The sequence below is a fragment of the Nyctereutes procyonoides genome, unplaced genomic scaffold (genome assembly GCF_905146905.1).
Source record: "Nyctereutes procyonoides isolate TBG_1078 unplaced genomic scaffold, NYPRO_anot_genome, whole genome shotgun sequence".
Classification (NCBI taxonomy): Eukaryota; Metazoa; Chordata; class Mammalia; order Carnivora; family Canidae; genus Nyctereutes; species Nyctereutes procyonoides.
This window is the reverse complement of record NW_026575141.1, coordinates 10,938,435-10,966,355: the sequence shown is the minus strand read 5'-3', so window position 1 is coordinate 10,966,355 and position 27,921 is coordinate 10,938,435. Positions and strand designations below refer to the sequence as shown.

The 27,921-nt window shown below is 35.5% G+C and overlaps 1 protein-coding gene across 6 annotated transcripts in view; it reads right to left on the bottom strand.

Moving 5' to 3' along the window:
* DMTF1 (cyclin D binding myb like transcription factor 1) overlaps positions 1-27,921 on the bottom strand; it is a 43,617-nt gene that overhangs the window by 8,789 nt on the left and 6,907 nt on the right. For 5 of the 6 annotated variants that reach the window (XM_055307372.1, XM_055307376.1, XM_055307373.1 and 2 more), the window contains 11 exons: positions 23,683-23,805; positions 22,524-22,640; positions 20,622-20,744; positions 16,215-16,309; positions 12,953-13,067; positions 11,580-11,656; positions 6,736-6,893; positions 5,549-5,581; positions 4,576-4,685; positions 2,429-2,657; positions 845-996 (listed from right to left, as the gene is read on the bottom strand). In XM_055307372.1, the coding sequence (XP_055163347.1) occupies positions 845-996; positions 2,429-2,657; positions 4,576-4,685; positions 5,549-5,581; positions 6,736-6,893; positions 11,580-11,656; positions 12,953-13,067; positions 16,215-16,309; positions 20,622-20,744; positions 22,524-22,632 (1,201 nt within the window). In that variant the 5' untranslated portion in view covers positions 22,633-22,640; positions 23,683-23,805. The remainder of the gene's footprint in view (positions 1-844; positions 997-2,428; positions 2,658-4,575; positions 4,686-5,548; positions 5,582-6,735; positions 6,894-11,579; positions 11,657-12,952; positions 13,068-16,214; positions 16,310-20,621; positions 20,745-22,523; positions 22,641-23,682; positions 23,806-27,921) is intronic. The other variant, XM_055307377.1, reaches the window with a different exon arrangement.

Genomic DNA, 27,921 nt, shown 5'->3' with positions numbered 1-27,921 from the left:
AGTTGGCTGTGAGTTTAACTCACAACTCCAGAGTAGCAGCTCATCTTTTCCAAACAGTAATTATGCAACCACCTTGACTTCTTGTACAGGAAAGTCAAATCTAGACTTGCCCCCCTCCACTAGTCATGATAAACTACCAATCCTCTCAGGTGATAACTGCAATCTGGGTGGGTTCATGTGACATTGGTATTCATTCACTCTTCTGGTTTTAATATTCGATTTACAACTGTATTTTTTTTTAAATCTTATTTTCATTAAGCCAGAGTTCTTCAGCGTTTAATTTTCCTTTGGAAAAAAGAAGTTGGAGCATTCTACTAAGGGGAATGAATTTGACTGCCTTAATTAAAGGGATTGTACAACTTCGTTTCATGCCTAGTACAAAGCAGGCAATGAAGGGTTAAGCATGCTGTGCCTCACTTTTAAGACAAACCCAACTTAAGATCTTATATAATAAATTACAAATTTATAGTCTTTGTACTATAAAACCACCAAATAACAAACCCAGTAAAGATACGTGACATTATTCAACACATAAAAGTTGATTTAAACCTAAAGTTTCAGAAATAGAGCTTTGTACACAATATGTAAAATTGTTTTCTTCTTCACAGTTTATAGAAGAAGAATGTGTGCAAATGTGTATACTTTCGTCTTAGGTGCTTTCAATATTACCCATCACCCCCAGCTCTTCTCAAGCGTAGACAAAACAGTTACCCAAAGAGAATGAAGATCTACTAAGATTCCTATCTCTATAGCTGAGGCAAAGGGCTTTGAACCTTTAAGCAATTCCTGAGGAGTAAATATGGTAAGACAAGGGTAGGACTTTAAGGAGCAAATAATACATTACCAGGGAATGAAACATCCTTATGATTTGCAATTTGTCTTTTGATGGTCCACCATTTACTGCGAAGCCACTGTGGTGAGCGGACACTGCTCCATCCCTCTGCTAACAGATCCCAGTTTATGTCATTTTCATCAGCTACATCAAGCTCTGCTATCCTACAGGTTACAAAACAAACGTCTGTTAGATGTTAATTTATTTCTCTGGAAGAACCCTCCTCTGATGACATGCCCTGGCAACAGAGGGGATGGTAGCCTATGTCATGGGGACGCTGCTGCTAGTTGCATGGGAGAGGATTCTAGGAGTGCAGAACTGCTCCCAGAGCTAATAGCGAGGACATAGCACTAGCAAGAGCCTTTTGTTAATGGTACAAGCAACGGGCCAAACCGTAAATGGCCAGAAGCAGATGAAGCTCTGTCAAGGAAAGGGAGTAGCTAAAGGTTAGAACAGGGTAAGAACAGGATTAAGTGTATAGTGTTCTGCAATGTTTTATAGTGTGTTACAGCAAGTTATTGCCTAAATCTGAGCTTTTCCATTTCTATAATCAACAAAAATGTTTAGAAGTGAGCTCCTTTGCAGATGACTAGTGAAAAAGTATACTAAAAACAAAACCTGAGCAGCCCAGGTGGCTCAGCGGTTTAGCGTCGCCTTCAGCCCAGGGCTTGATCCTGGAGACCCAGGACTGAGTCCCATGTCAGGCTCTCTGCATGGAGCCTGCTTCTCCCTCTGCCTATGTCTCTCTCTGTCTTTTGCTCTCTCTCTCTCAGTCTCTCACGAATAAATAAATAAAATCTTTTAAAAAATAAAAATAAAAACAAAAAATAAAAACAAAACCCAAAATAAAATTAAAAAGACAAAAATATTCCAGCAGCAACCAAAACAAAAAACAGCAACGTAATAGTACAACTAAATCTGGGGTATTAATGATCTATTTGTTTTCCAGCTTCAACTGTCATGATTTTGATTTTCAGGAGGGAGTAGCTTTTACTACTTCAGTGCCTCAAACATTTTCTTGCTGCTTTTTTGCCCATTTGAGTCTCTGAGTCTTAATGGTTAAACCAACTATCTTAAAAAAACAGGCTTAGGATTATGATCTTAAAGCTATTTCGGGATATGTGCGAAATGGAAGTTTCTGATTGGGTCCAATGTGAAGGTGTGTGGGTCACTGTACACTGGGCCCCCTCCTTGGCAATCTTAGCACAACAGCCCAAGATTGAAGGGCATGGAGACTGAAGAGCCCTCTTCCCTGCAACTTGGCCCTCTAGGCTAGCATGGAGGCACATTGGTGGGACAGTGGCAGGCTGTAGTACCACTGTGCCATACCTGTTCTGTGGATATACAGAGGACTTCAGTCTCCACGCCTTCAATCTGGTACTTTGCACGAGTACTAAATCCACTAAAAAGGAACAAACACAAAACAAACAAAGAAAAAACTCAATATGAAATGCATAGGATCTAAAAGATCCTCTGTGGATCCTTTCCCTATGGAAAGGATGCTTCTCAGACATTAGGCATCTAGGGAAACCAAAAGGGGAAATAACCTGTAGCCATGAAGCAGTTTTTGTTCATTAAAATATTTAGGACACAAACCTGAGGATGAGATTGATTTCATCTTCCTTGGTCCATTCAGTACCTCCACTCTGTTTCCAGTTCAGGTAGTTGAGCCATTTAGAACGACACTGTTTTTCTGAACGGGTACCCACTCGTTCTGCCACAGCTGCCCACGACACGCCCTGTGTCACTATGTCACCAGGTTCAGTGCTTGTCAATTCATGAACCACTTCTGCAAGTCTCTTTTCCTCATCTTCTGTCCACTTCCCTGAAAGAAGGAAGTCATCTAGACTACTACTGCTACCTTTTGTTTTTGTTTTTGTTTTTTTTAAAAAATCAGATTCAGCCCTGTATTTCCAAGGACTTATGGGAAGTACACAAAAGCACCAAAAGTATTTCTGAATGACTGTGGGGTGGTAAATTGCACATATCTACTAAGACAGTTGCATTTGAGTAGCCCAGTAAGGTTCTTGGTACAAAAGAAAATACAGAATCCTAAAAGAAAACACTGACTGACTCCGGAGAGAAAAACTACCCAGTACATACCTAGGAAGAATTATGTGCTGTCAGGTTGTACTAATCCTAAGTGGGAAGAGCTTCAGGGATGGCTTGACGGGACACAGAAACTCACAATCACAATTTTTCCTGCCTTGCCCAAGATTCCCTGCTCTGCAGAAGTGGGGTAAGTTCAATAGAGATCCTTCATTACAGGAATGAATGATGAGAGGCAAGTGGAATGACTCCCATGGGCTCCTACCCACTTTAGTAAAAATGAAAACCAGGTTTATACCATCTCCTTTCCCCATTATCCCAACTCTAAGATACTGTGATCAAACAGAAGTCTGAGACTGGTGTTCACACATGATTTTATTCCAGGTTTTCCTGAAGCCATAAACCAGTCATGACACCAAATGATCCTCTTGTTTTTTCCTTAAGGAACTCGAGCAGAGAAACAGGAAAGACCAAACTTTTTTTAACTCCTTCTACTTGTTTCCATTTTGTGACTAGCAGCTAAAAGCATCTAGAAAATTTCAGAAGAGCTGTGTGCTTACATCAGGGATTCATTTATTGAACAAATATTTACTGAATGTCCATTATGTGCTAGGCACAGTTGTGGATACCAATATTCAAGGCAAAGTCCTGCTCTCCTATTTTAGCAGGGCAGTACAAGGGGTTCTGTATTCACAGTGCCTAATATAAAACTCTGGGGTCCCATCCTAAATCTAGAGCTCCTTCCTATTCCTGCTTCATTGATTAAGCTGTCATGAATCATGGAATGACAGAATTGGTGGAATTTATGTTTTCAATGTCTTGCAGGTCATAGTGCTGGTGAAATGGTTAAGAGGGAAATACTCCCGGTTCCACGTTAGCAGGGTAGGGAAGAGAAAAAAGAAAATACATACCCTGGAAGCATAAGCTTACCTTGAGAACTATTTTTCTTATTCAAAGACTGAGCACAGATTGTGGCTCCTTTAGAGAATTTTAGGGCTAAAAGGAAACTATGAGATCACCTCTTCTAACCTCTTTATTTGAGAGGAAATTGAGGCTCAGAAAGGTTATGTCAGAGTTAGTGCCAGAGCCTCAATACTGTTGCTGGTCACAAAGGTTAGGCTTAATAGTATCATTAGTATGTTTATAAATATTAAACATTAAATAGGTATTTGTGGTCTGGACTAGAGACTAAAACACTAATGACAAGCTTTGTTGTATGGAAAAATATACTTACTTGTTTGAAATAAGCAAAACAGCCACAGCATTGGAAGATAACTTATGTTGGGATCTGCCTGAACTCAAGTTTTTTATAAACATGAGTTGATAAGCTGTTGTTAACAGAAGCTCAACAGTTAGATGGGCTTAAATTAAAACTACTTCCTGGATATAAGCCTTAGTGATAAGTGCTCTCCCCACTGGCGCAGTTTTGAATTGCTACAAAATGGAAATGGGCTACACCTGAAACCTCTGAAAATGAGGAGCTGTGTCCCTGTAAACAATGTTACTTTACACAAATGCAGAAAAATGAATGATTACTTGGGTCTATAAAGTGTGAAGAAAAAGGAAGACTAGAAAATAAAATGTGAGCTTGAGTGAATGATAAATGTCTTTCCAGAACAGAAAAGAAAGCAGTTAAGTGCAGGGGTGGGAGGCTCCAGTGAGACAGGAGCAGCCCCCAGCAGCACTCACAGTACCTGTGTTGCAAGTATCCTTCATCAGTCGGCACCGATCTTTGACGGAAGACGCGCTTCTTCCTAGCGCCGCCCCTATTGTTGCCCAGTCATTGCCATGCTTTATCCGGAGCCTAAAACAAGAGTCTGCCAATCAGCATTGGGTTCAACTGTTTTCTCCCTTTTAATTTCATCATTTATTCTTCATTCTTCTTCTTCCCATTTGACTGGTTTGGAAGTTGTGGGCAGCAATACTTTGAGAGCCAAAGTTTGAAAGTGTGGCCTTTTTGGGGGTCCACAGTTGTCTGTGGGTGAAAAAAAAACAGGCAGCAATTGCCTTTTTCCTGGGTCAGAGAAGAAATAAGTAACTTGGATATGTGTTCAAAAAAGACCAAATTTCCCCTCAGGTTACTGACATAATTTCCCAGGCAATCCCCAGATTGTACCCTTTTGAGTACTCCTAACAAGCTCTTCTCAGACAACTGAAAAAGTTTCCCAAGCTGCTACCATCATAAAGAGGATCAACTTTCAATTTTTTTCCACGACCCATACAATCCATTAACCCATACTTTATGGCCCCACTCAACCAAGCAAAATTTTTTCCTGTAAAATAGTTTTTAAGGTAGAGTCCACCCAGACATTAAGTGAAACATTTGCCAAGTCGCAGTTCTAAAACTAAGATGTAGAACCCTGGTTTTGATCTTGCTATGTAAGTTTCTGAGATTTAGTCTTCAGGCCACTAAGCATGGCCATCTAATCTGTTCTGTAACTCTATTAGTGGTCTGAGGACACATTTGGCAACTCACAATAGTAGAAGACTAAATTTATGGGCATGGCTACTCTGTGCAGGTATGGATCTGAATAGTTCTTTTTATGGTCAATCATGCTTAATAAAATCTCTTGACATTTTCAAAGTAAAAGTTTAAAAAACGAAGATACTAAAAAAGTTAAAACCCAACTATCAGAATTCATGGAAAGAAAAAAATTTTAAACTTACTCCTTGAGCTTTTCAATTTCTTCAGGTGTATATCTAGAAATTTAAAGACATTTTTAAAAAGATCAATTAAAACAAAGAATACTAAAAAACCTTAATAAAAATCAGAATTTCACTTAGGAAGCCAAATACTAAGTCACTTAGCATTATTGATAATATTTTTAAAATAACCAATTCTAAAGTAAATTACTGAAAATTAAAACTGATGCTTTTATTTTCTCTTTTTTAAAAACAAACATTTAGCTATAATAAAAGTGAGCAATGTACATTTTTCTCTAGGAAAATTCAACATTTAAAGCATACTTGCTTCTATTCTTAGTCTTCCTTTATTTCAAAACTGGTTTCAGACCCTCTAATATCATAGCTATTCTGAAAGACTTATGAATGACACTTATGTAAACCAGAGCTAAAATGCAAATCTATGGTAAATTCTCACAAGGCACCAAAAAATTTAAAACTTCTCTTTATTTCCCCTACCCATGCATGGATATATATCTGCCATATTCTTGCTCCAATATAAAGGCTCTTTTTCTTTAGTTGACAAGTACTCAATACAGTCAATGCAATGTTCTTTTTAGAAAGCATGATCTTATAAGCTACACTATGACTACCTAAAATTCCCAAAGATAAATTAAAACTATGTCAGTAACACTACAGAATCATTGCATTGAAAAAGATGATGCCTTCCCAATCAATATTACCTATAACAGAAATCCACGCATTATATTCAGAAATTTAGTTATTTTTCACTCTGGTTTTATTTAAAAAAAAAAAGTCACTAACCTAGGAAATGCTATAGTATAAAGAAATACATGCTTTAACCAAAAAATGAATAGGAACAATATTACTAATGAATTTAAGAGGGTTTTTTTCCATACACTAAATCTTTAACCACTATAATTTTTTTATAATGTTACTTTATTATAAAGCAGACTTTGATGTATGAAGACAGCTAAGTCTAAAATCTGACATATATAAGGTGATTGAGATACTAATTTCTAAAAGGCCTTGTTATAATGAGATTTCCATATTTATAACATGGACCTGGAGAAAAAAACATTAACACAACAAACAGTAATTTATAACTGTCTCCAATTAAAGTTCTGATCATAACTATATTTTACAAATGATTACTCCTTAAATATTTCCCCTAATTACATGAAAACATGCAGCATTACAGGTTTTCATACTTTCCCACATGGTTTCTGTCATCATACATGCGAAGCACTCTTCTATAAACTGCAAACAAAGGCCGGTTCAGACCCCATGCTATAGTCCTGTAGAAATCTTTTCTTTCGTCTTTTGACATCTCAAAGATGATTTCTGTAGCATCTTTTATTCCGCGTGCCTAAATGGGTTACATTTCTTTGATTTAGGGATTTCTGGTAAAATGCATTTGGATATACTATGCTTTCTAAAAGTTGTTTTTTAATGTTCAAGATCATCAATGGCATTTAGAAAAATAATGTATTGCTAATTCATTAATAAGTCAAATATAAACTTTAAAATGTTTCAAGAGATAACAAAGTGATACTTAAATGTTCCAAAAATGAATTGTATTAAATTCAATAAAGTCAAGTTGTGTCAACCCCTTTCAAAATTATAAAAAGTTAATATTTAAAGAAAGTAGAAAAGAATCATAAGAACAAAATTAATGGACCTAGGAATCAAATAACAGAAATGACAAGCAAAGCTAAATAACGGTTCTCTGAAAAAACTCATTAGGACTAATAAAATATGAAAAGACAGACTATGGCAAGACTAAAAGACAAAACAATATTGGAAATGAAAAAATGGAGCCTAAGTAGAGATGTTAAAGAGATTAGAGAACTGAACATTATGAAAATTCTATGGCAAAAAAAATTGAAAAGTTACATAAAATGAATAAACTCCTAGAAAAAGTCAACTTACCAAAACAGAATCAGGAAGAGATAGAAAATCTAATAAGCACAGACCACCAAGAAAATTTAATCAGTTATTAATAATTTTCTCACAATGGAAATACCAGATCCACATGACTTCACAGGTAAATCCTACTAAACAATCAAGAGAAACAGAATTCTGATTTTAAACTATTCTAGGGTATAGAAAAACAGGGGGGACATTTCCTCTTTCATTTTATTAGGCTAGCATAATCTCAATAGCAAAATCAGACAAGACTGTTTCAGAGAAGAATTTTTAGGCAAACTCATTGAGTAACACAGATCCCCAGTCCCTAAAATATCGAGCACACTGAACTCAGCAATGTATAAAAAGGTTAGCAGTCAATATGAAAAGTGAACTTATTATAGGAATTCTGTGTTAATTTCAGAAAAATTACTAATTATTATTATAGTATTATTAAATTTATGGAAAATGTTAATCTCTATAGATGTGGAAAGAGCATTCATAACAGAGCATTCATATGGGATTACACTCCTATCAAGTTTGGATTTACTGATAATCTGATAAAAGAAAATATATAAAAAGTATAGACTGAAAAGGAAAAATCACAGATGTTACGTATGTAGAAACTTAAACAATATTTAGCGAGTCTACTGGTTACAAAATCAATATAAAAGTGATTTGCATCTCTCTCTATACAAAGATCATAAAAAAGTTTAAAAGTCCCCATTTACAGTAACATCAAAATTAAAAGCAACAGGACTAAATCTAAGGCAAGTCCTTTTTGGAGGAAAACAAACTATCAAAAGGAATCAAGGAGGAACCCACTACAATGGAAGGTATATAATGTTCTCAGTCGGAAGATGGAATACTGTATAGATGTTAATTACCCTCAAATTGATGTACAGATTCAGTGCAGCCCCAATAAAAATGCCAACAGTTTTCCATTCTCTGCAACTTGATTCTAAATTTGTAATGGAAAAGCTAAGGGACAAAATCAACCAAGACATTCATAAATAAAGAGACTTGCCCCATCAGATGCTATGACTTCTGAAGACTGTGCTATCTATACTAGTGCAAGTATCAACAAACAGAACCTGGGAACAAATTAGAAAACCTAGAAACAAATCTGCGGAAGCTTGATTTGGGACAGAATGGACACTGCAGACTGGGAGAAGACTGACACTCCATAGCAATGCTAGGACAACTGTCTTCTGTATAAAAAAAAAAACTCCAACAACAGTGAAACCCTATCTCAAAGCTATAGGAAAAAAAAATCAACAGGAAAGGTAAAACTCTAAAACTTTTATGTGACAACATGTGGGGGAGTATCTTTATGCCCTTGAGGCAGAAGAGGATTTCTTAAATAACCATGCAAAATATAAAAGGAAAAAATGGTGATTTTGATACTGAAATGAGGAATCTTTTTTCATCAAATGACCCCCACAGAGAGGGAAAAGATAGGCCACTGAATTGGGACAAAATACCTGTCCTACAAATAAACAAAAGGCCATTAGTATCCAGCATACATTAAGAGTGTCTAGAAAATGAAAAAGATAACCCCAGAGAAAAACTGATTAAAAACACATATAGGAATTTCAAAGAGAAAACATAAAAAGTGGACACTAAACATATACGATTATGTAATCAGAGGAATACAAATTAAATCCAAAATAAAATACCATTCACATCCATCAGATTTGTACAATATAAAAAAAAACTAAAAAGACCCCAAATGACCATTAACTGCACATGGGTTACTACAGTATATATACTAGCATAATGAAATAGAGCTAAAAAAAGTCAACAGGGTATGGATCACAAAACCACAATAAATAACAGAAGCCAAATAAAGAAATGAAATTACATTGATATGCATTTTATCCATTCTCTTGAATGTATAAAAAAACCCTTCACAGTAAAAAGTTTCTAAATTTTTTTTTAGTAATTTTTTTTTTTTTTTAGTAATCTCTATACCCAATGTGGAGTTCGAACTTAAGACCCTGAGATCAAGAGTCACACACTCTACTGACTAAGCTGGCAAGGTGCCCCAAGTTTCTAATTTTAGAATCTAAAATTCTCTTATGCCAGTTCTGCAAATAATTAAACGTAACATTTACAAGCCTAATACATGAAAGACACTGTGTTGCAGGATAACCATATAGTGAGATGAAAAGATTCTTCTGCTATTTTTTTAAACAGCAGCACATAATAAAAACCATGGTCAAATATAAAACAAAATATCTTTTGCCAAGATCAGTACATCTTTTTGGACATTTCCTATTTCTGCCAATCCATTCATCATTCTCCCATTCATTTCCTGAATCCTTCTTTTCCTTCTTCCCCAACATCCAGTCACCAGGTGTCCTTAGAGAGACTACCTGCTTATCTACCCTTTCCCTGCCAATTCTTCCACCACTGTCGTTTAAAGTCTTTAACTACTCTTATCTGGTCAAGTGAAATGATCCTCTACAAGGTCTCAAATTTCAGTCGCATTCCCACTCTTTAATCAGAGTTGAAGGGGTCCTTGGAAACCATCCACTCCAATTCTCCAGACAACAAATCAGCTTAATTCCCAAAGTTCTGTGTTCTTACCATTCGTTACTGCCTTATCTAAACCTGCAGCATTTTTCAAGTTTTAACTAAAGTGTATGTGACCAGTGGATAACGTTAATACACTTCTGAATACCTTTTTCAGTGGTCATTGTATCTGTGTTTCTCTTTAAAAAAATTAGTTTGGTGAGAAGGATCTTTATTCATTAACAAAGAACTAAAGGGTTATTGTTTTTTTTAAGATTTTATTTATTTATTTGGCAGAGAGAGCAAGCATAAGCAGGGGAAGCAGCAGAGGGAGAGGAAGAAATAGGCTCCCCAGCGAAGGCCTCAATCCCTGGGATCATGCCCTGACCCAAAGGCAGACGCTTAACCCGACAGCCACCCAGGTGCCCTAGAACTGAAGTTTTTAATTTACTCTTTATAATTTACAGAGCTTCACTTGGGAAGAATGCAGGTTAAAATTAAGCTTAAGAATGTGGACATTCTAGGCAGCAATGTATGTATAATAGTTAAAAATTATATAAACCACCTAAGTATCAAACAATAGGAGGATGGCTAAATAAATACTGTACACCTCCCATTCCCAAACAATGCTACGGTCTGTTTTTCAAACATGCACTAACTCCTTTAAGGGAATGATAAGCAAATCATTGGAAATATTTCCTTGAGAAGAGCACAGACCTACTCCACCAATCCCTCACTCAACTAAGTTACCCGTTTTTCTCATTTCCTATAGGACTGGACTTCACAGTCAAGTTTCCAAAGGCTAATTATTCAGTTCAAGTTAAAGGGGCTAACTTAATGTGCTCTGGGTTTCATTTCTGACTCCTTGGTGCTCAGCATTTGCTCATGCTGTTCCCTCCGGCCCCACGCTAGCAAAGTTCTATTCCTGTAAGACTCCACTCAAATCCTGTTCTTCCAATATTTTCCATAACTGTCCTAACCCTAAGAACATATTCTTCCTTCTCCAATCTCATGCAGAATTCACAGCATGTATCACTCAAGGGTACAAACAAAGCCTTGTATTATTTTTTACTTGCTTTCAACATTCCCAAATCAACTGCTGGTTTTTAAAAAGGCAATGCCATGGGTTATGGCAATTCACATCTCCAGTACTTCAAAAACACTATGTTCGAGAGACATTTAATGAAAAGAATGACTTAGCTAACAGCAAATAGGCCTCAATATGAAAATGAACTATTCATTTTTTTTTTTAAAAGAGGAAGACTCTCATGTCATAAGTTCACTCAAAGAAGATGTGTATATTAGGCTTCAGACAATATAAGCTTAAACTCTTTTATAGGCTGCTTGAAAAGACAGGGCTTTAAGATTCTGAAAAGCTTTTAGGATTTTGTCTAAACTTCAGGTGTTTCCTAAAGCAGGAGAGCTATTGTAAACTAAGAATTCAAAATTTATTTTAAAATATACTATAATCATACACCTTACAATTATGAAGCTATAACATACATATTAGCCAATCATCCATTACAGAAATTACTGCAAAGCTCCTAATAAGTACATACAATGATGCTGTGATGATTTTTGCAATTGGCAATGAAAAATTCATGAAACAAAAAAATATGCCATAAAATACCTTTAAATAGCGTTCAATATTGTTCATCAAAATATCAATTTCTTCCTTAGACCACATCCCCTGTTTCCATTTATGTCCTTTAAAGAAAAACAGATAATGTTATAGAAAATGTTATCCCTCAAGAGGAATAAGATACTAAAGTTTGCTAAGTGATTAAATAAATTATCTGAGGGAATAAAATGTATCTAATTTCTTGTTTATCTGAAATCTGAAAGATCCCAGGGAGTTATTTTTGCAACCTCTTTTAAGTATTTTAATTGTCTGTAACCTCTTTTATTCTAAGGCCCTGTGCCCAATGTGAGGCTTGAACTCATGACCCTGAGATCAACAGTCAAATGCTCTACTGACTGAGTCAGCCAGGGGCCCTGTAACCCCTTGTTTTTAAGAATACATTTGATCCTGGGACACCTGGGAGGCTCAGTCAGTTAAGTGTCCAACTCTTGCTTTCAGGTCAGGTCATAATCTCTGGGTCATGAGATCGAGCCCTGCATCAGGCTCTGCGCTCAGACCAGAGTTGGCTTGAGATTTGGTCTCTCCCTCTCTCTTTGCCCTTCCCTCCCCTCTCACTCTTTCCTCTTCTCTAAAATAAAAAAAAAAAAAAAAAAAAAAAAAAAAAAAAACAAAAAAAAAACGGATACAATTGATTCTATTAAATAAAGACAATAATTAGTAAAAGACCGAAAAACTATTACTTCTTCTCAGTTGTATGTCTTATTCTTTGAGCAATAGAGCCATGCTAAAAAGACATGAAAATTAAAGAACCAAATCATGCTCAAAACTGTCTGAAAAATTATCAATGGAAATAATATATTTTATGGGCAAGAGAACACACAAAAGATCCTAGGACAAGGTAAAAATAATACGTTGGATATCAAGTGAATTATATATTCAAAATGAGTATTTACTATGCAGTGGTTGAAAACAATCAATTTACTTACTTTTGCTTCCTTTTCTTACTTCAGAGTGGTGTACACACAACCCCCACTTTCTTATAACAGCTCCCTACCAATCCTTATGAACTCCATAGCTCTATAAACACTTTAATCTTCTAAGCTGCTTATCAGGCCAAAGTTAGATCTCTGAAAAGACTTGACTTCCCACTCAAGTCTTTGTGCAGTAATTATACTTTCTTTTAAATGCTACCACTGTGCATCTGTTTATAATTTACTGCATCTCAGAGAAGTTATGATCAATTATTAAAAAATTAATGTTGGTTTCATGGTCTCATTCAGAGCCAAAGTTAAACAATTACAAAAACTCAATTATTGTAACTACTCAATCACAATTATGAAATCATCAAAATCCTGATGACTATAAGTTCTTTTTATCTCCATTTATTCCCAATGGACACTAGAATTTAAAATATATTTTACCTTTGTTAGTCAGAGAATCCTTATCTTCTTTAGTTGTAAACCATGCTTGGCTAACTGCTGAAACTTCCTCATTACCCAAGGGGGATATTTCATCTAGTTGTTCATTCTGTAGAATCTTGAAGAAGTAAAGGTAAAAAAAGAAAAAAAAGTATACGTTGATTTAATACAACCTGATTCATTTTCTTTGCGATACTAAACATTATAAAACTCTAATATAGTAATATAATACGGAATTCATTTGCTTTAGATATAGTAAAAACAATTTCAATTTATAGAAAAACAAATATTTTTTTGTTTTTATTATGGTAATTTGAAAACAAAACTGCCTAACAAAATATGGCCTTTGTTTAATAACTCCGTAGTAGTGGCCTGAATTTATAGAATAACTAAGATTCCATTAGGTACTTAAACCAATATAAGATACCTAAAGCCATACGTATATTTAGATATGTAAAATGAGCTCATACATACAATAAAATGGAAATGCTTTGATTGAATATCATGACTGTTCATGTCCTCATAGGTAGTTTGCTGACTAAATATATAATCATCTGTAATGTAATCTCTTGGCTAAATTTAAAGGATTAACAGGCCAAATCAAAAGACACTACAAAATCAAGGTCTGCTTATTTTTTTTTTGACTTTATTTTCACTAATCTCTAAAACTGGTTCCTAACCCCATCAATGTACCTTCCTATCAAAGAACTATATGGTATTCCTTTTTTTATTATTAATGTAGCTAAAGCAGTCTTTCTCAAGAAATGTAGAGTTAAAAACTAACAGCTTTTTGAGATATAATTCACATACCATAAAACTCACCCTTTAAAGTATACAATTCAGTGGCTTTCAGTACATGTATGCAATTATCACACCAGGTATATTTTCAATTACAGACATACCTAATCTAACGAATTCTGTAGGAACTAAAGCCGCTTAAGAGAGCTGGTGCCTTGGGTTAGATATAGCTATAGCGTGAATCAGGAAGATGTGGCAACCGTGACACCATTTCAGGGATAAGTCCATCTATCATAGGCAAACCAGGAGGAGAGTCACACGCTAGTGGCCACTCAATGAAGTTCAATTTCAGTTGACTAGATCAACTATGCTATGTCACTGTCCAGAGGGAAGTCCTAACAGACACTGGACTATTTATTGAATAGGCAGAAATTGAATTTCTAATTTCAAGAGGAACTGAAATTATCCTACTTGGAAAGAGAGAAGCTGTCAGTGAACATGAGAAATGCCACATTTCCACTGTCACCTATGTTATTTTTATATCTGGGAGTAATGAGTATCTTGTATTCAAGAGAGTGCTATTCTTAATTAAATCCATGTGCAAAAGGCTAGTCACTGGAACAAGTATGAAAAGTTTTGTAATCCTGTGTTTATGTGTCATACGTTTTACACATTTATATATATATATAGATAGATAGATTTTTTTTTTAAAAATCAAGAGGCTGCCTTTATAAAGGTGAAAATGGAGAAGACTAGACAAATAATATCTAAGGCCTCTCATATTCTGAAGATCCCAATGGTCTAAGATTTGACACACAGAGGTTATTCTTCAAGGGTGATACAGATTGCTGTGAAAGACTTTGATAAAAATAATACCCACTGTTAAGAAATGTAATGTAGAAAATATTCTCCTGAGATGACCTTCTCTTATATGTTAATCACCTGGTTAAAAGAATAAAATCACTATTTCCCAAAGTGAGTCTAGAATATACAGCTCACTCTCTGAACCTTTTTTAGTTTCTAATTACTTTTCAAGCATCCCCCATTGCTGAAATGGAACTAGTACATCAACTGCTACAATATGCGAAATAATTACATCTGCTTTGACACAGAGCACAGCGAAAAGCAGACTAGTTCTGAACTCTGAACTATGCTTCCACTCACGAACTCACGACCTAATGGTGTTCTTGTGAAACAGCTATTAGAAATTATTAAATGTTCTTCATTCACTAACCTGGTAATAACAAACCAAGAGGCCAACAGCAAATTATTAACTCATTAACTCTAAAGAAATAACCCAAACAAAACCACCCTATAATTTGTCTAACACTGATACTGCCCAGTCTTTTAACAAGTTGTAAACCAAATCACACACGTATATATACACAGCTATTTTTACTAGAATTGAAGTGAGATTTCAATTCTTCAAAACAGAATTGAAGTGAGACTATACATTCTTTGAATTGGAATGAATCTGACAAGCCCCATTTTGAAGAATGTGTTCTATGGCTTCAGAGGACTTGGAAAAAATTCCTTCCAAATCACCCACTGAAATCCAAGAGCAGATTATGAGGATCTCTAGCCAGGCTCAATACTGTTTGAAGCACATGAAAGACTTACTCCTCTAAAAATGCTGTCATTCTGGAATCACTGTAAAGCTTCCTGTTGAAAAAGGTTCACAGTGCACCCACCTGAGATGTCCTTAGTCTTTGATGTTATATATCACCTTACACTTAACTGAACTCTTACACTTAACTGGAGGGTCATTGTGATACTTCACATAAGAAAAATAATGACATAATGTCTCTGGTATCTACTTCAAAAATATTTTTTTAAATAAAGAAATGAAGCAAAAGGACAAGATACTAAAAAAGAAAGGCACAATCAGCCAGACATAAACTTAAAAGTAAAATAGATTTAAGCTCCAGGCTATCAAAGAGAGCAAAGAATTCTAATTACGTTTGGCAGAAATGACTCATATGAGACAAAGAAGTTCACAGAAAAGGAAAGCAGTTAAGTCCTACTTGCTATTCAACCTCTTAACTCAGGGTAAAATGTATCTTAGTCCTATAGGCACCAAAAGGGACTACGACTGTTGTTTAAAATCTATGTGAGATGAGTACTTTCCCTTTATATTAGAACAGAGAACATATGTGGCCTTTCTAAATCAGTTACTAGACATTAACTGTTGGGTTAACACTTAAAAGGCTTTATATCAATATCTTATATAATTGTTAAGATAAACTTAAGGTTATTGAATAGCTCAAGTGAGATTATTCCATGTAGTTGATGAATGCATGTGCACCATCTGTTTCAACAGATGTGAACCACTCTACAGGGAATGCATTTTCAAACTATCTTTGTCTACTATTTTGAGATTCATGTAAGCAGGGACTGGAAATATGAATGAAATAATAAATCTTACCTCAATTCTGTCTTGTCAGACAAATTATGTTCTCATCATTTTATCACCTAAAGTATGTGTTAAGGATAATCCTCTTGTAGTCAGTAAAAAGACTCACTATACCTGAATCTGTGTCACAGTTCCCTCAGTAATCTCATCATCTGCCACCTCTGTGGTTGCAGTCATGGTCACCTCAAAGCTCTGATCATTTTCTGAAACTTAAAGAAAAAAAGAACAATTCAACTCCAGAATATACAAGTTTTAATTATTAAAAAAAAAAAAAAATCCATGGGAAAAAAATATGTGACCATCTCATTTCCTAACACATTCCTTGCCAATTAAGCCCACATATATACATTTAACAAATACACATATATTTAACAAAAATTTATTGTGTGCCTAATCACACACACCAAGTGTGTAATTTTTTTGGTAATGGGTAATGGGAAGACAGCAGTAAGCAAATGAAACAAAATCTTGACTTCATGGTGCTTCTATTCTAGTAAGGAAGACACAAAATGAACATATTATGTCAAATGTTGATAACTAATGAGAAAAAAATAAGGCAGAAAAGAGAATGTATTGGATGTGGGGACTGAAATTTTAGATAGCAGGCCAGGAAAAGTAAACAAGAGCTAGACGCAAGTGAGAAAAGGAGCTAGTTACATAGGTATCTTAAAGAGGAGCACTTCATGCAGAGGGAAAGCCAAGGGCAAAGACTGAGATAGAGGCACACCTGGACGGTTCAAAGGAATGGCAAGGAAGACAGAGTGGCTACAGAAGACTGAACAGGAACATAAAGATGTCGTGTGGAGACTTGAAGGGCAATGTAAAGACTTTGGCTTTAATGCTCAAATGGGAAACTACTGGAAGACGCAGAGTTACATAATCTGACTTTTATTTTAATAGGCTCGCTCTGGCTCCTAAGCAGACAACAACCTGAAGGGCAAGAGGGGCTGCAGGGAAATCAGTTAAGAGGCTAATTCAGTAATCCAGGTAAGAGAAGTCAGTGACTTGTACAAGGGCTGAAGCAAGTGGAGGTGATGAGTAGTTCAAATTGTGGATATATTTTGATTTGGGAACCAAAAGGATTTGTGGATAAACCAAATACGAAAGGAACTGAAAAGTCAAGGATGTTATTAAAGTTTCAAAAATCTGAGCTATTGGATGAATGTATCTTCCATTAACGAAATGGGGAAGAGCATAGAAGAATCAAATTTTAGAATTTAAGAAGTTTCAGGAGCTTGGATTTAAACATACTAGTTTGAGATTAAACATCTAGAATTAAGATGAAGTCTGGAATGGAATAAATCTGGGCATCATTACCTGAGATAGGTTTAAAACCATGAATTCTAGGGAGAGAAAGAAAACAAAACAGAAGCAACTTAAGAACTGAGTCCTGGACTACTGCAATTTAGAGCCTGGGGAGATGTGAACAGTATAAGAGACTCAAAAGGCACACATATTAAGGTAGAAAAAAACTAGAGGAAAGTGTTCCTTAGAAATCAAATGACAAAATGTTGCAGAGTGATAAATATTGTCAAAAAGTGTGGACAGATCAAGTAAATATGACAAAGACTAAGACAAACAATAACCACCACTGGCCGTAGCAGCATGATAGTCTCAGTAGACCTGGGAAGAACAGTTTTGGTGAATTGTTAGAGGTGAAACCCTGACTGGAGTGGGTTTAAGGAAGAATGAAAGAAGAAATGGAGGTAAGTGATCAATTCTTTCAAAGTATTCTGCTCTAAAGGAAGGAGAGCAGTTAGATGGGAGCCTAAAGTGGGCAAATGGGAGTTTTTATTTTAAAGAAGATATTATAGTATGTTAGTAACTCCTATGGGAATGATCCAGTAGAGAATAAAAAACTGATGATTCAGAGGAGACAGGAAAGAAATGCGGCAATGATGTCCTTGAGTAGGTAAAAGGGATGCAATCTAGTAAAGCAAAGGGCCGGCCTTAGCAGAAAAGAGAGAATGTACGAACATAGCTACATGCGGATATGTATTTGTTGTAGGGGAATTTTGCAGGAACTTGTTCTACTTCAATTTTCTCAGTAAGTAGAAACAAGGTTATCTGCTGAGAGGAACAAAGGTGGAGAAAATACTAGAAGTTTCAGGAGTTTATGACAGTCATCACTGAGTGGGAGAAAAACCATCCATTTGGTAAGTGTGGCATAGCTGGCAGGCAACAGTATGAGCCCACTTCAAGTTAATGATCATGAGTTTAAAGTAAGATCACTCAGCTTGCTTGTGCTGTTTTTCAATTAGCTGTGCCAGTATAGACATAAATAGGCAGACAGATTTAACCAGGGTTGTGGTTTTACTAAAGGACAATGAAAAAAGGATTTGAGGGTAAATGCAAGAGTGATTATAATGATTAACCATGAAACAAACTGGGTAGAGAAACAAAAGATACAAGTGGAAAAGAACAATGCAAAAGTGGTCAGATCAGTGGGTCCTAGTGGGGCAAAGGACTATAAGCAATAAAGAGTATTAGAAGAAATAACCTGGAAACATAGGAAGTAGTGCTGGAAGTAGATCACAAATAGATTCCCTGGAAAGATAGGAAGTAGATCACAATTAATAGTGTTGGAAGTAGATCTCATTAATAAGTAACAGCAAAGGAGGTAATGGGAGTAATAAACAAGGTAGTGTGGATAACAAAAGGTAGAAGAGGTTAAGATATTGCAATAATTATCTAAATGAATAATTACCAAGAGTTCTAACTGTGACTAGGGAATGGAGTAAATATGGTGGTAGATAATCACAGTAAGAAGTGTTAAGTGATGTAGAATGACTGACATAAGAGTTAAGAGGATTTTTAAGGATCAAATTTTTACCAGTTTTAAAAGAATGTAAACTTGGATATTAGAATTAAAACTGAAATTAATAACTATCTTTAAAAACTAATATTTACTTCCCTAAAGTTCAGCAAACAATGACTTGCCCATTCAATCAGTGCTAAATGATGGTGACAAACACAGCATTTTATGTTTTTATATGACTTTTTTAATGGAGAAGTTTCCCTAAACTTGTTTGTGATTTTATCAACACACTTTTAACAAATCTAGGAACAATACTTCAAGTCCACTTTTCATAAATTTAGTCTCACTGTAAATATTAGGCTCCAGAACGTCCTCCATACGTCATGATGCTGACCTGATTTCAAGCAATTCAGATGCTTTTATGTCAGCACATCCATATCATCCTGCCCACTTAAGCTAAGTAGTGTGTGAAGGATTCAGCCTAACACCATAAAATAGAACAAAATATCAACTGTAGTTTGATCAAGGTACTCAACTCTAACCAAATGAATTAACCAGCCATAATTTATGTAAAAATAATCCCTCACAAATTCTGGCTTAGTAAAATAAGTATTTTCATTTTATTTTATATCCTGGGGATGTAATGTACAGCACTGTGACTATAGTTAATAATACTCTAGGGTATATTTGGAAATTTTTAAGAGTAATCTTTAAAGTTCTTATCACAAGAAAAAACTGTAACTATGTGTGGTAACAGATGTTAACTAGACTTATGTTCATTTCACAACATGTATGTATACTAAATTACTATTGTGCACCTAAGACTAACATAATGTTACAGGTTAATGATGTCTGAATTAAAAAAACTTCCAGCTTAGAAAATGTCCATATAGGATTATATCTGTACAGACAGGCCAATCAAATTTTAAGACTGGATCACAACCTAATGATAGTCAAATTAGGAGTTTTAAAAATCATGAATCATCACTAGAAGGAAAGATCATTTAATTGGAAATACATTATGTTTGTATATGTCACTAGGAGCAATGTGGCATTAATATGAACCACTGTTCAATAAAGTCTCACAGTAAACTGATATAAAATGGTTTTTCTGTTCAACTGAATAAGCAAACTCTACATAAAAAGTACACATCTACTTGTAAAGACAAGGTTTTGCTATGATGAAAACCTAATCTTACTTTTATCCAATTGGATGAAGATGTGATTTTGCTTGATCCTGGGTACAAAATGAAAGTTCTCAAGAACCAGAATGCCTGGTATGACCTTAGACAAGTTCTCATACCTCTCCATGCCTTAGTTTCCTCATTAAAAACAGGAATCATAACATCTACTCTAGAGCATTCTTTCTCAATGAGGGCCAAAAATGCTTCTGGGTGAGGTGTGGGTGAAAAAAAAAATTCTCTTTATTGACAAAACAACACATACAATACAGTACATTAAAAAAACAACAGTATATCTGTGATATTACAATTTCAAGGGGGAGAACATGATCAAGAGAAAATGTCTCAAAAAGCTTGGGGTAGGAAGGATGACAGTAATTTTTTAAAAAGCTGAGAAGATTAAAATAGGCAATATATGTAAAAGCATTTAGAGTCATTAAGTGTTTTAGTTAGGAAGGTTTTTGTGACTAATGAAGAGGAAAATAATGAACCTAAGTCTACCTTGAAATGCCAATTATGATCTCTCCCAAGCTACAATGTGATTTCAAAAGGGAACTCTGTTCTTAATACATAGTGACTTACGTGGAAGTGCAACAACTGATATGCAAGGAGTAGAATCATCAATACTTTGATCATCCTCAGAAGACAGACAAAGCCTTTTATGTGGAGGTTCAGTACTATCTTCTGAGTCTATTTCATCAGCTTCTAATGAAACAAACAAACAAACAAAAACTCAAAATCTTCAAACCAATGAGAAAACCCAAAATCTTCAACAAGTAACTATAAAACAATTTTCTTATCAATTTGCTCAGTTAACCCAATTGTGCAAGTAGGGCTTCAACGACACTGTCTTCTATATCCCCAGGACAGTATCTCAGCTCCTATTCTGGTAACAAGAATTAGGAGAACAGAGGGGCTACTTTTTAAATATCATATTTCGGTGCTACTAACTACCTATCTTTCCAAATATTTCACAAGTAAAGATAGGCGTTGGTAATTTAAATCATTCACTAATAATCACTGAATGCCTACTATGTGCTAAGTGCTGGGAAGAGAACAATGACAGATACCTTTGCTTATCAAGGAGAGCTCACAGGGTGGTAGAGGAGATGACTAAAGCAACAATCTCAAAATGGTGCTGTTAAGAGCTGTGCAGGTGGAATGAAGAGACTGTTCCATGAGCAGAGGGGAGAGACATCTAATTTTGTCTACTGGTAAAGGAAGGCTTCCTGGAGAAGGTGTCTTGAATTGAAAAGAACTTGAATGAATAGAAGCTAGGGGTAATGATAATACTGGCACTAGGAATAATTATTTGCAGTGACAGTGAGGTATGAAAAGCTTAAGGTATGTAAGTAAGGAAAACAAGACAGCTATGAATTGCTGGGACACAGATATATGAAATGTGGAAGGAAGTGAGGCTGGAAGGAAAGCAGAGATGATGGGAGGCCATCACTGTACTCTAAAAACCATGGGAAACTTGAAAAAACAAACCTTCCTACACTACTGAGTATCATGAGCAAGGTCATCAGCAGTTTGAAAGATGAATTCAAGTTGGGAGACTCATTAGGCTAGTGGGGCCTCCCAGGTGAGAAATGAGACTCTGAACTAAGAAAGTGGGATTGAGACAGAGTAAGCAATGGATTCAAGAAACAAAATACTATCAACAAATTTTCATGATAGAATGAAAGTAGGAGATGAGAAAAGAGTTTATTCCTACCCACATTTATGATCTGCATTGCTAAGTAATGAAATTGACAGAGAAACAAAACTAGTCTGGGAATTTTGTGAAGAATTCAGTTAGGAACATGTGAAATTTAAGGTGCCTATGAGAAACACAAAGAATTCAGAAAATAAGACAGAAGTTTGAATCATTTTAATAGTAGGTGATAGTTAAAATCACAAGTTTGAATAAAATAACCAGAAATTAAGTACTGAATGGGAAAAGGAGATAAAGCCTAGGTTGAGGAAAGATAAACTTACAGCAAAATACATAATAAATATAAATAATAAATAGGTAGAGAAGTGACAACAAAATCACAAGCCTGTTGAATCTTAATTGATTATATAGGTAATCACATTAAATCTTATTCAGTCATGTAAAATCCTTTAACAGACTGGAGCAAAAAAAAAAAAAAAACTGACAGGACTACTACATTTCCTAATGTACATTGCTGGCACCAACTGATATCAAAGAGGAAGTATATTACAGTTAATCCATCATCATCTTTATAGGCTCAAGAGATTCTACTTATCCATGAAAGTAGCTATGAGATTAATCAAAGTTCAAACACCTGACAAATTTTAAAAATACAAAGGTATATTTAAAAAATAAAAATATAAATTTAAGTTAACTCATGATCCAAAGAGATAACCCCCTTTTCTACTGTCCTAGCCTAAACTGTCTATCTGGGTAACAGGGATCAAAGGTGACAAAATCCAGAAATATAGAAAGATCCACAGTTGTATGACAGAAAGTTCTCCTACCATTCTGAGGGCAATGAAGAATGAGGTTCCCGTCTGTGTCCTGAGTCAAAGTCACAGAATTCACAGTTTCTACTGTTACTGTGTCAGAATCCTCTTCAACTGTGCTCATACTCAAATCTAGATGACAGGTTTCAGATTTAAAACATTATTTCCAAATATGAACATAAAGTAGCCCCCAACTTATCCCTCTTCCCCACAAAAAAACCCATAATTTAAATTTGATTCAGCATTCTTTATGTGAAATTGCAATGACAGTTCAGACTGCAAAAACTGTTTTTTAAAAGGTTATACCCATTATTTAGAATGAGATGTAATAATCTACAAAAATCCGACTTCTCTAATTAAAAACCTATGGGATTAAGATTTAGTTTTACCACATCCAATGAAAAAGATTGCTCCAAGTTGTCTTATCAATATTATTGCTCCAAAAACACTTTTTACAAGTGTTTAAGCTCTATTATTATCTGAAAACTAAGAACACTATGGAATCATCTTCACCATGTTTTTTTCCAAAATATTAAAGCGTATATAACCATCACTCCAAACTGCTTTTAATGGATATGGAGGTAGGCCTTCTTTTGAAATAGAGAAGTGATTTTGTTTAAAGCGCCCTTACCTGATATTTTACACATATATCTAATTTTCCTCTTGTTCAGACAAACTGAATGATCAGAGTCTCACAATACAATACCTTCTGGCTGATGGGAGGAAATGTACTGAATTAAAATCAAGGGCCTGATTAAAGTCTTCGAGGTTCTTTTTATAATATTCAATGAAGTTCTTCCCTCAGTACTCAATTTCAGTCTTGTCCACATACTTTTTATCAACTAAAATGAAGGCCATAAGCTTTAATGTGTACTGATCACTTAATATATATTTGGCTCCTATATACAACATATTAGTCTGTTCATATAATTACCATTTATTCAAGTGTATCTTCCCTTGCCAGAAAAACTTAAGATATGTCAACATTTACATGATGAAGATCCAATGATTCACTCAGGTTTTCTAAACAAATTACTGTTTTAAAAGGACATTGTTCATTTTACAATAATAAAGATGACATTCCCCAAATTAAAGATAAATAGAAATCATGGTCTAGTTATCACTAAAATTTGCAAAAAACAAGGTATGGTCCTTGGAACAAAGGCAGGCTTACCTAGAAAATAGATGGATCAGGTATAGCCCTTCCCACAGAATCAAGTCGCCTTTCCTTAGATACCAGCATCACTTTCATGTTATCCAGATTACTTCTCTCCCATATTCCTACCTCTGCAACACTCTGAAAAAGTAACAGCATTATACAATACGGCTTAAATAAGAACAAACAACTGTGTTCTATCGGTATGTTCATGACACTTTAGCCACAAGCATCTGTGATGTCTTAACTAAAAAACCAGAATTTTTTTCTAAATAGACCTTCAGAAGTCAGCCTCTAAGTTTTCCCCAATGAAAGGCAGAAAATGATGAGGTCCTATACCTAGTAAATTAGTTTATAGGCAGTTTCTCAACCCAAGTTGTCCTTCAACAGGTAAATATTCTCAGAAAAAAAGAGCTTCAACTATGCTACTGGTTCTATGAACTGTAGATCCAAGTATGTGTAATATCACCCAGGATGTACAGTGCCAAATACTACCAGTAACTACATTTTTTTCTTTATAATAATTTACCACACCTTTTTTTATACACAATACTGTGTTTCATCTTAAAGTATTAAAAACTATTATCATATGTGAATAATCTTGCCTGTGGATCTGTGGAAGAAAGAAACCCTAAACAACTAAGCCAGAAAAGGTAAATTATAAGCAAGCTCTTGAATCCAAGGTGAGCCCTACAAAATCTGAAATGATTTTTAAAGTTTCTTTCAATAAACTTCTCATTATCATCCCAAAGGGTCAACCAAATAATCAAGGAGTACAGCACGATTTGAAATTTATTTACTATTATTTTTAATAGTTATTTTTTTATTTTTAAAATATTTTATTTATTTATTCATGAGAGACAGGCAGAGACACAGGCAGAGGGAGAAGCAGGCTCCATGCAGGGAGCCCGACGTGGGACCCGATCTCGGGACCCCAGGATTACAACCTGAGCTGAAGGCGGTGCTAAACCGCTGAGCCACCCAGGTTGCCCGTGATTTGAGATTTAAAGGGTATTTCAGCAATAGCTAACAATTGAAATTTCCATTTTAGCAGTGTTCTAATTAGAACTCCTCTCTCCAGGATGGTTATATTTTGAGAATTGCTATACATAAATAAGTCTGCAGTGCCTGGGTGGCTCAGCGGTTAAGCATCTGCCTTTGGCTCAGGGCGTGATCCTGGAGTCCCAGGATCCAGTCCTCATGGGACTCCCTGCGTGGAACCTGCTTCTCCCTCTGCCTATGTCTCTGCCTCTCTCTGTGTGTGTCTCTCATGAATAAATAATAATAAAAAATAATAAAAAAGTAAAAAAAGGTACAGATCCTGCTAGAGAAACCTCTAGTCAGCTATTAGATTTCACATTGTTCTTATTTCTGAATCCATTAAGTTTTCTTAAAAAGCTGGTAATATTTTTGTGCAGAAGATAGAGAAATTCAATGTTAAAAAAATCATCCTTAAACTTATCAAAAGTAGAGTTCACTCTCTTTGGTGTGTGTGCGTTTGTAAAAGTGTATAAACAAGCAACTATTAACCTCCTTTTTACAGTTTATTCATATTAAAGGTATGATGAAACCAAGCTAGGTATCTAAATGAAGATTTTCTGTATCACTTAAAACTTACATCACATAAAAAAACATGACCTTATTTAACTGCCCTATCACTGGTCATTTGTGTTGTTCCTAATTTTTCATTTCCTTAAAACATAATGAAACATTTATATACTCTATTTCCTTAAACAATATTAATGGAAATTATTAAAGGGATATGACAAAATTTAGAACTCCTGAGTCACACTGAGACAGAAATTGTAAGGGACCCCATAAAAAAAAAAAGCTGTTTTTTTTTTTTCTTTGTTCCTTTTCCTGCTTCTGTTTTTGCTAGGACCCACACCCCACCTTAGACATGCATTAATGTATGTCCTCCTTGTAAAGGTCAAGGAGTTAATGATTTCTTTGAAGTCTTCCAGCACAACTGATAACATCTAAGGAGTGACCATGTGAGGTCCTCATGGAAGTTCTTCTCCCAAGACCATGGACTCCAAACACCCAGACGCCAAGACCCTGGGCTCCAGGGCATCAGTGACTTAAGGACACCTGAACACTAGTTCCTGGATGCCTGAGAAGACATGTACACCAAACCACTGTCCTTAATTATAACTCTGGACCAGCAAACAAAGATGAGACTTATGCCCCTTTGAGTATCCCAGATGTTTCATCTGTATCTGCTCTCTTCTATATTCATCAACTCTGCTCTCACTTCTTGCTGGCTGGAGTTTGATTTCCATCCTGCGGGAAGCCAAGAACTGCCTTGGCTGGTCCTGTGGGACCCCTTCTGTATCCTTGGACCTGGTCTGCCTGCATCAATACTGCATTCTGTTTTCTGGAAAGGCTGTTTGAATTTATACCCAAACCACCGAGATAGAAACTTTATCCTTGGCAACCTTTCTTTTATTAAAAAGAAAGCACAAAGCAAAAAACAGCACAAGAGTTCACTGGATAGGTGCAAAGCAGTCACTAGTTTAGCATTTTAATCAGTGTCATTAGGATTCAAATTAATCTAAAGTTTTAGAAAAAAATAAAGGTAGATTTAAGATAACATGGAGATATGAGATAATATAAGAAAAAAGAAGTCTGAAATAGCTAGCTGAAATAAAGTATTTCATTCTTAACAACCTGTACTGGTTACAGGTGATCCTATGCAACATACTAGCTTTAAATCAGAAATCTAGGTTCATTCTCAAAAATTTGGCAATTCATGTTTGAGATTAGTAAATGGTTCTAAGGCGGTTTGCAAATTAAGCATATTTGTTCAGTCAAGAAATATTTATCACATATCTACTATATATGCACTCTCTAGGCACTGGGATATGGTGGCCACTTTTTTTTTTTTTTTAAGTGTCTCTTTAGATATGCTCTCGACTCACTTTCCCATCCCAGGGCTCTCCCACATCCCACTGTAGTTGGGAGCTAGGAGGTCAGTGTATTTATTAATATTTAAGAAACTAATCTGGTTTTATTTTCAATTTATTTTAAATAGGTGACGCATTTACATGGTTCAAAATTCAAAAGATAAAAGTGGTTATACAGTGAAGTTTACTTCCTCCTCCAGTTCCCTAGTCACCTGGTCCCCCTCCTTCTTTAGGTAAACTGTTATCAATTTCTCAGGCTCCCTCAGGGGGGAAAAAAAAAAATCTCAGGCTCCCTTCCAATGATTTTATGCCTATGTAAGTCAATATAGCCCTTCCTGCTACAGTCTCTTTACAGAAATAGTATTATAATACTAACAATGAACAGTACCTTAATGGCTACTTTTTAGTACCTCAGCAGCAAGATGAGACACCAGTATAAGCTAGCCAACTGATTAATAATAGCAGAATCCCTAAAGTGGGACCTGCTTTGGCCTGTTGAAGGGGGGGAAAAAAAAACCCAGCAGCCAGCATGGCAGAGGCTTTCCATAAAGAGGAAGAGTAGCTGAATATAAGGTTGGAGATAAAGACAGGGGTAGATCTCACAAGGCCTTATAAATCCTTGGATGGTGTTCAGCTGGGGAATATAATTTACATTTTTAAAAAAATCATTAGACTGCAGTATGGAGAATAGGTAAGTTATGAAGACAAATGGTGGTCCCAGAAATGATTCTTGTTTGGACTGTCAAAGGAGGCTGAACAAAGGATACATTCTGGAGACAGTGTTGACAGACTTGCTGAATGAAGGGATCATGGAGATTAAGAGAAGGGTAACTATCTTAAGCTGAACCCTAGGCTTTTTGCTTGAACAGCTGATTTGAGTTTGGTAACACTTAGATATATTTTATTATGTGTTTTTATTACTATTAGTATAAATAATGTTATAAGGCATTCAAATGAGGGTTTCACATTGACAGTTGGAAGCTGGAATTCAACAGATTAGACACATCAAGACAAACTTGAGTTAGTGGCCTGCAAATAATTTTTTTAAAGATTTGTTTATTTGCAGGTGGGGGGTACAGGGAAAGGGAAAAGGAGAGGAAATCTCAAGCAGACTCTGACCTGGGTGTGGAATCAGAGAGGCTCGATTTCATGTCATGAGCCAAAACCAAACCAACGGACGCTTAACTGATAGCACCACCCAGGGCGCCCTGGCAAATAATTTTTAAACTTAAGATCACCCAGAGAGGTTAGATAAGACAACCTAGATTTCAGTTCTAGAGCACCCTTTAACAGGTGGAAATCAAGCTATACATAAAGTTAACTGAAAAGGACTAGCTAATGATAGAGAAGG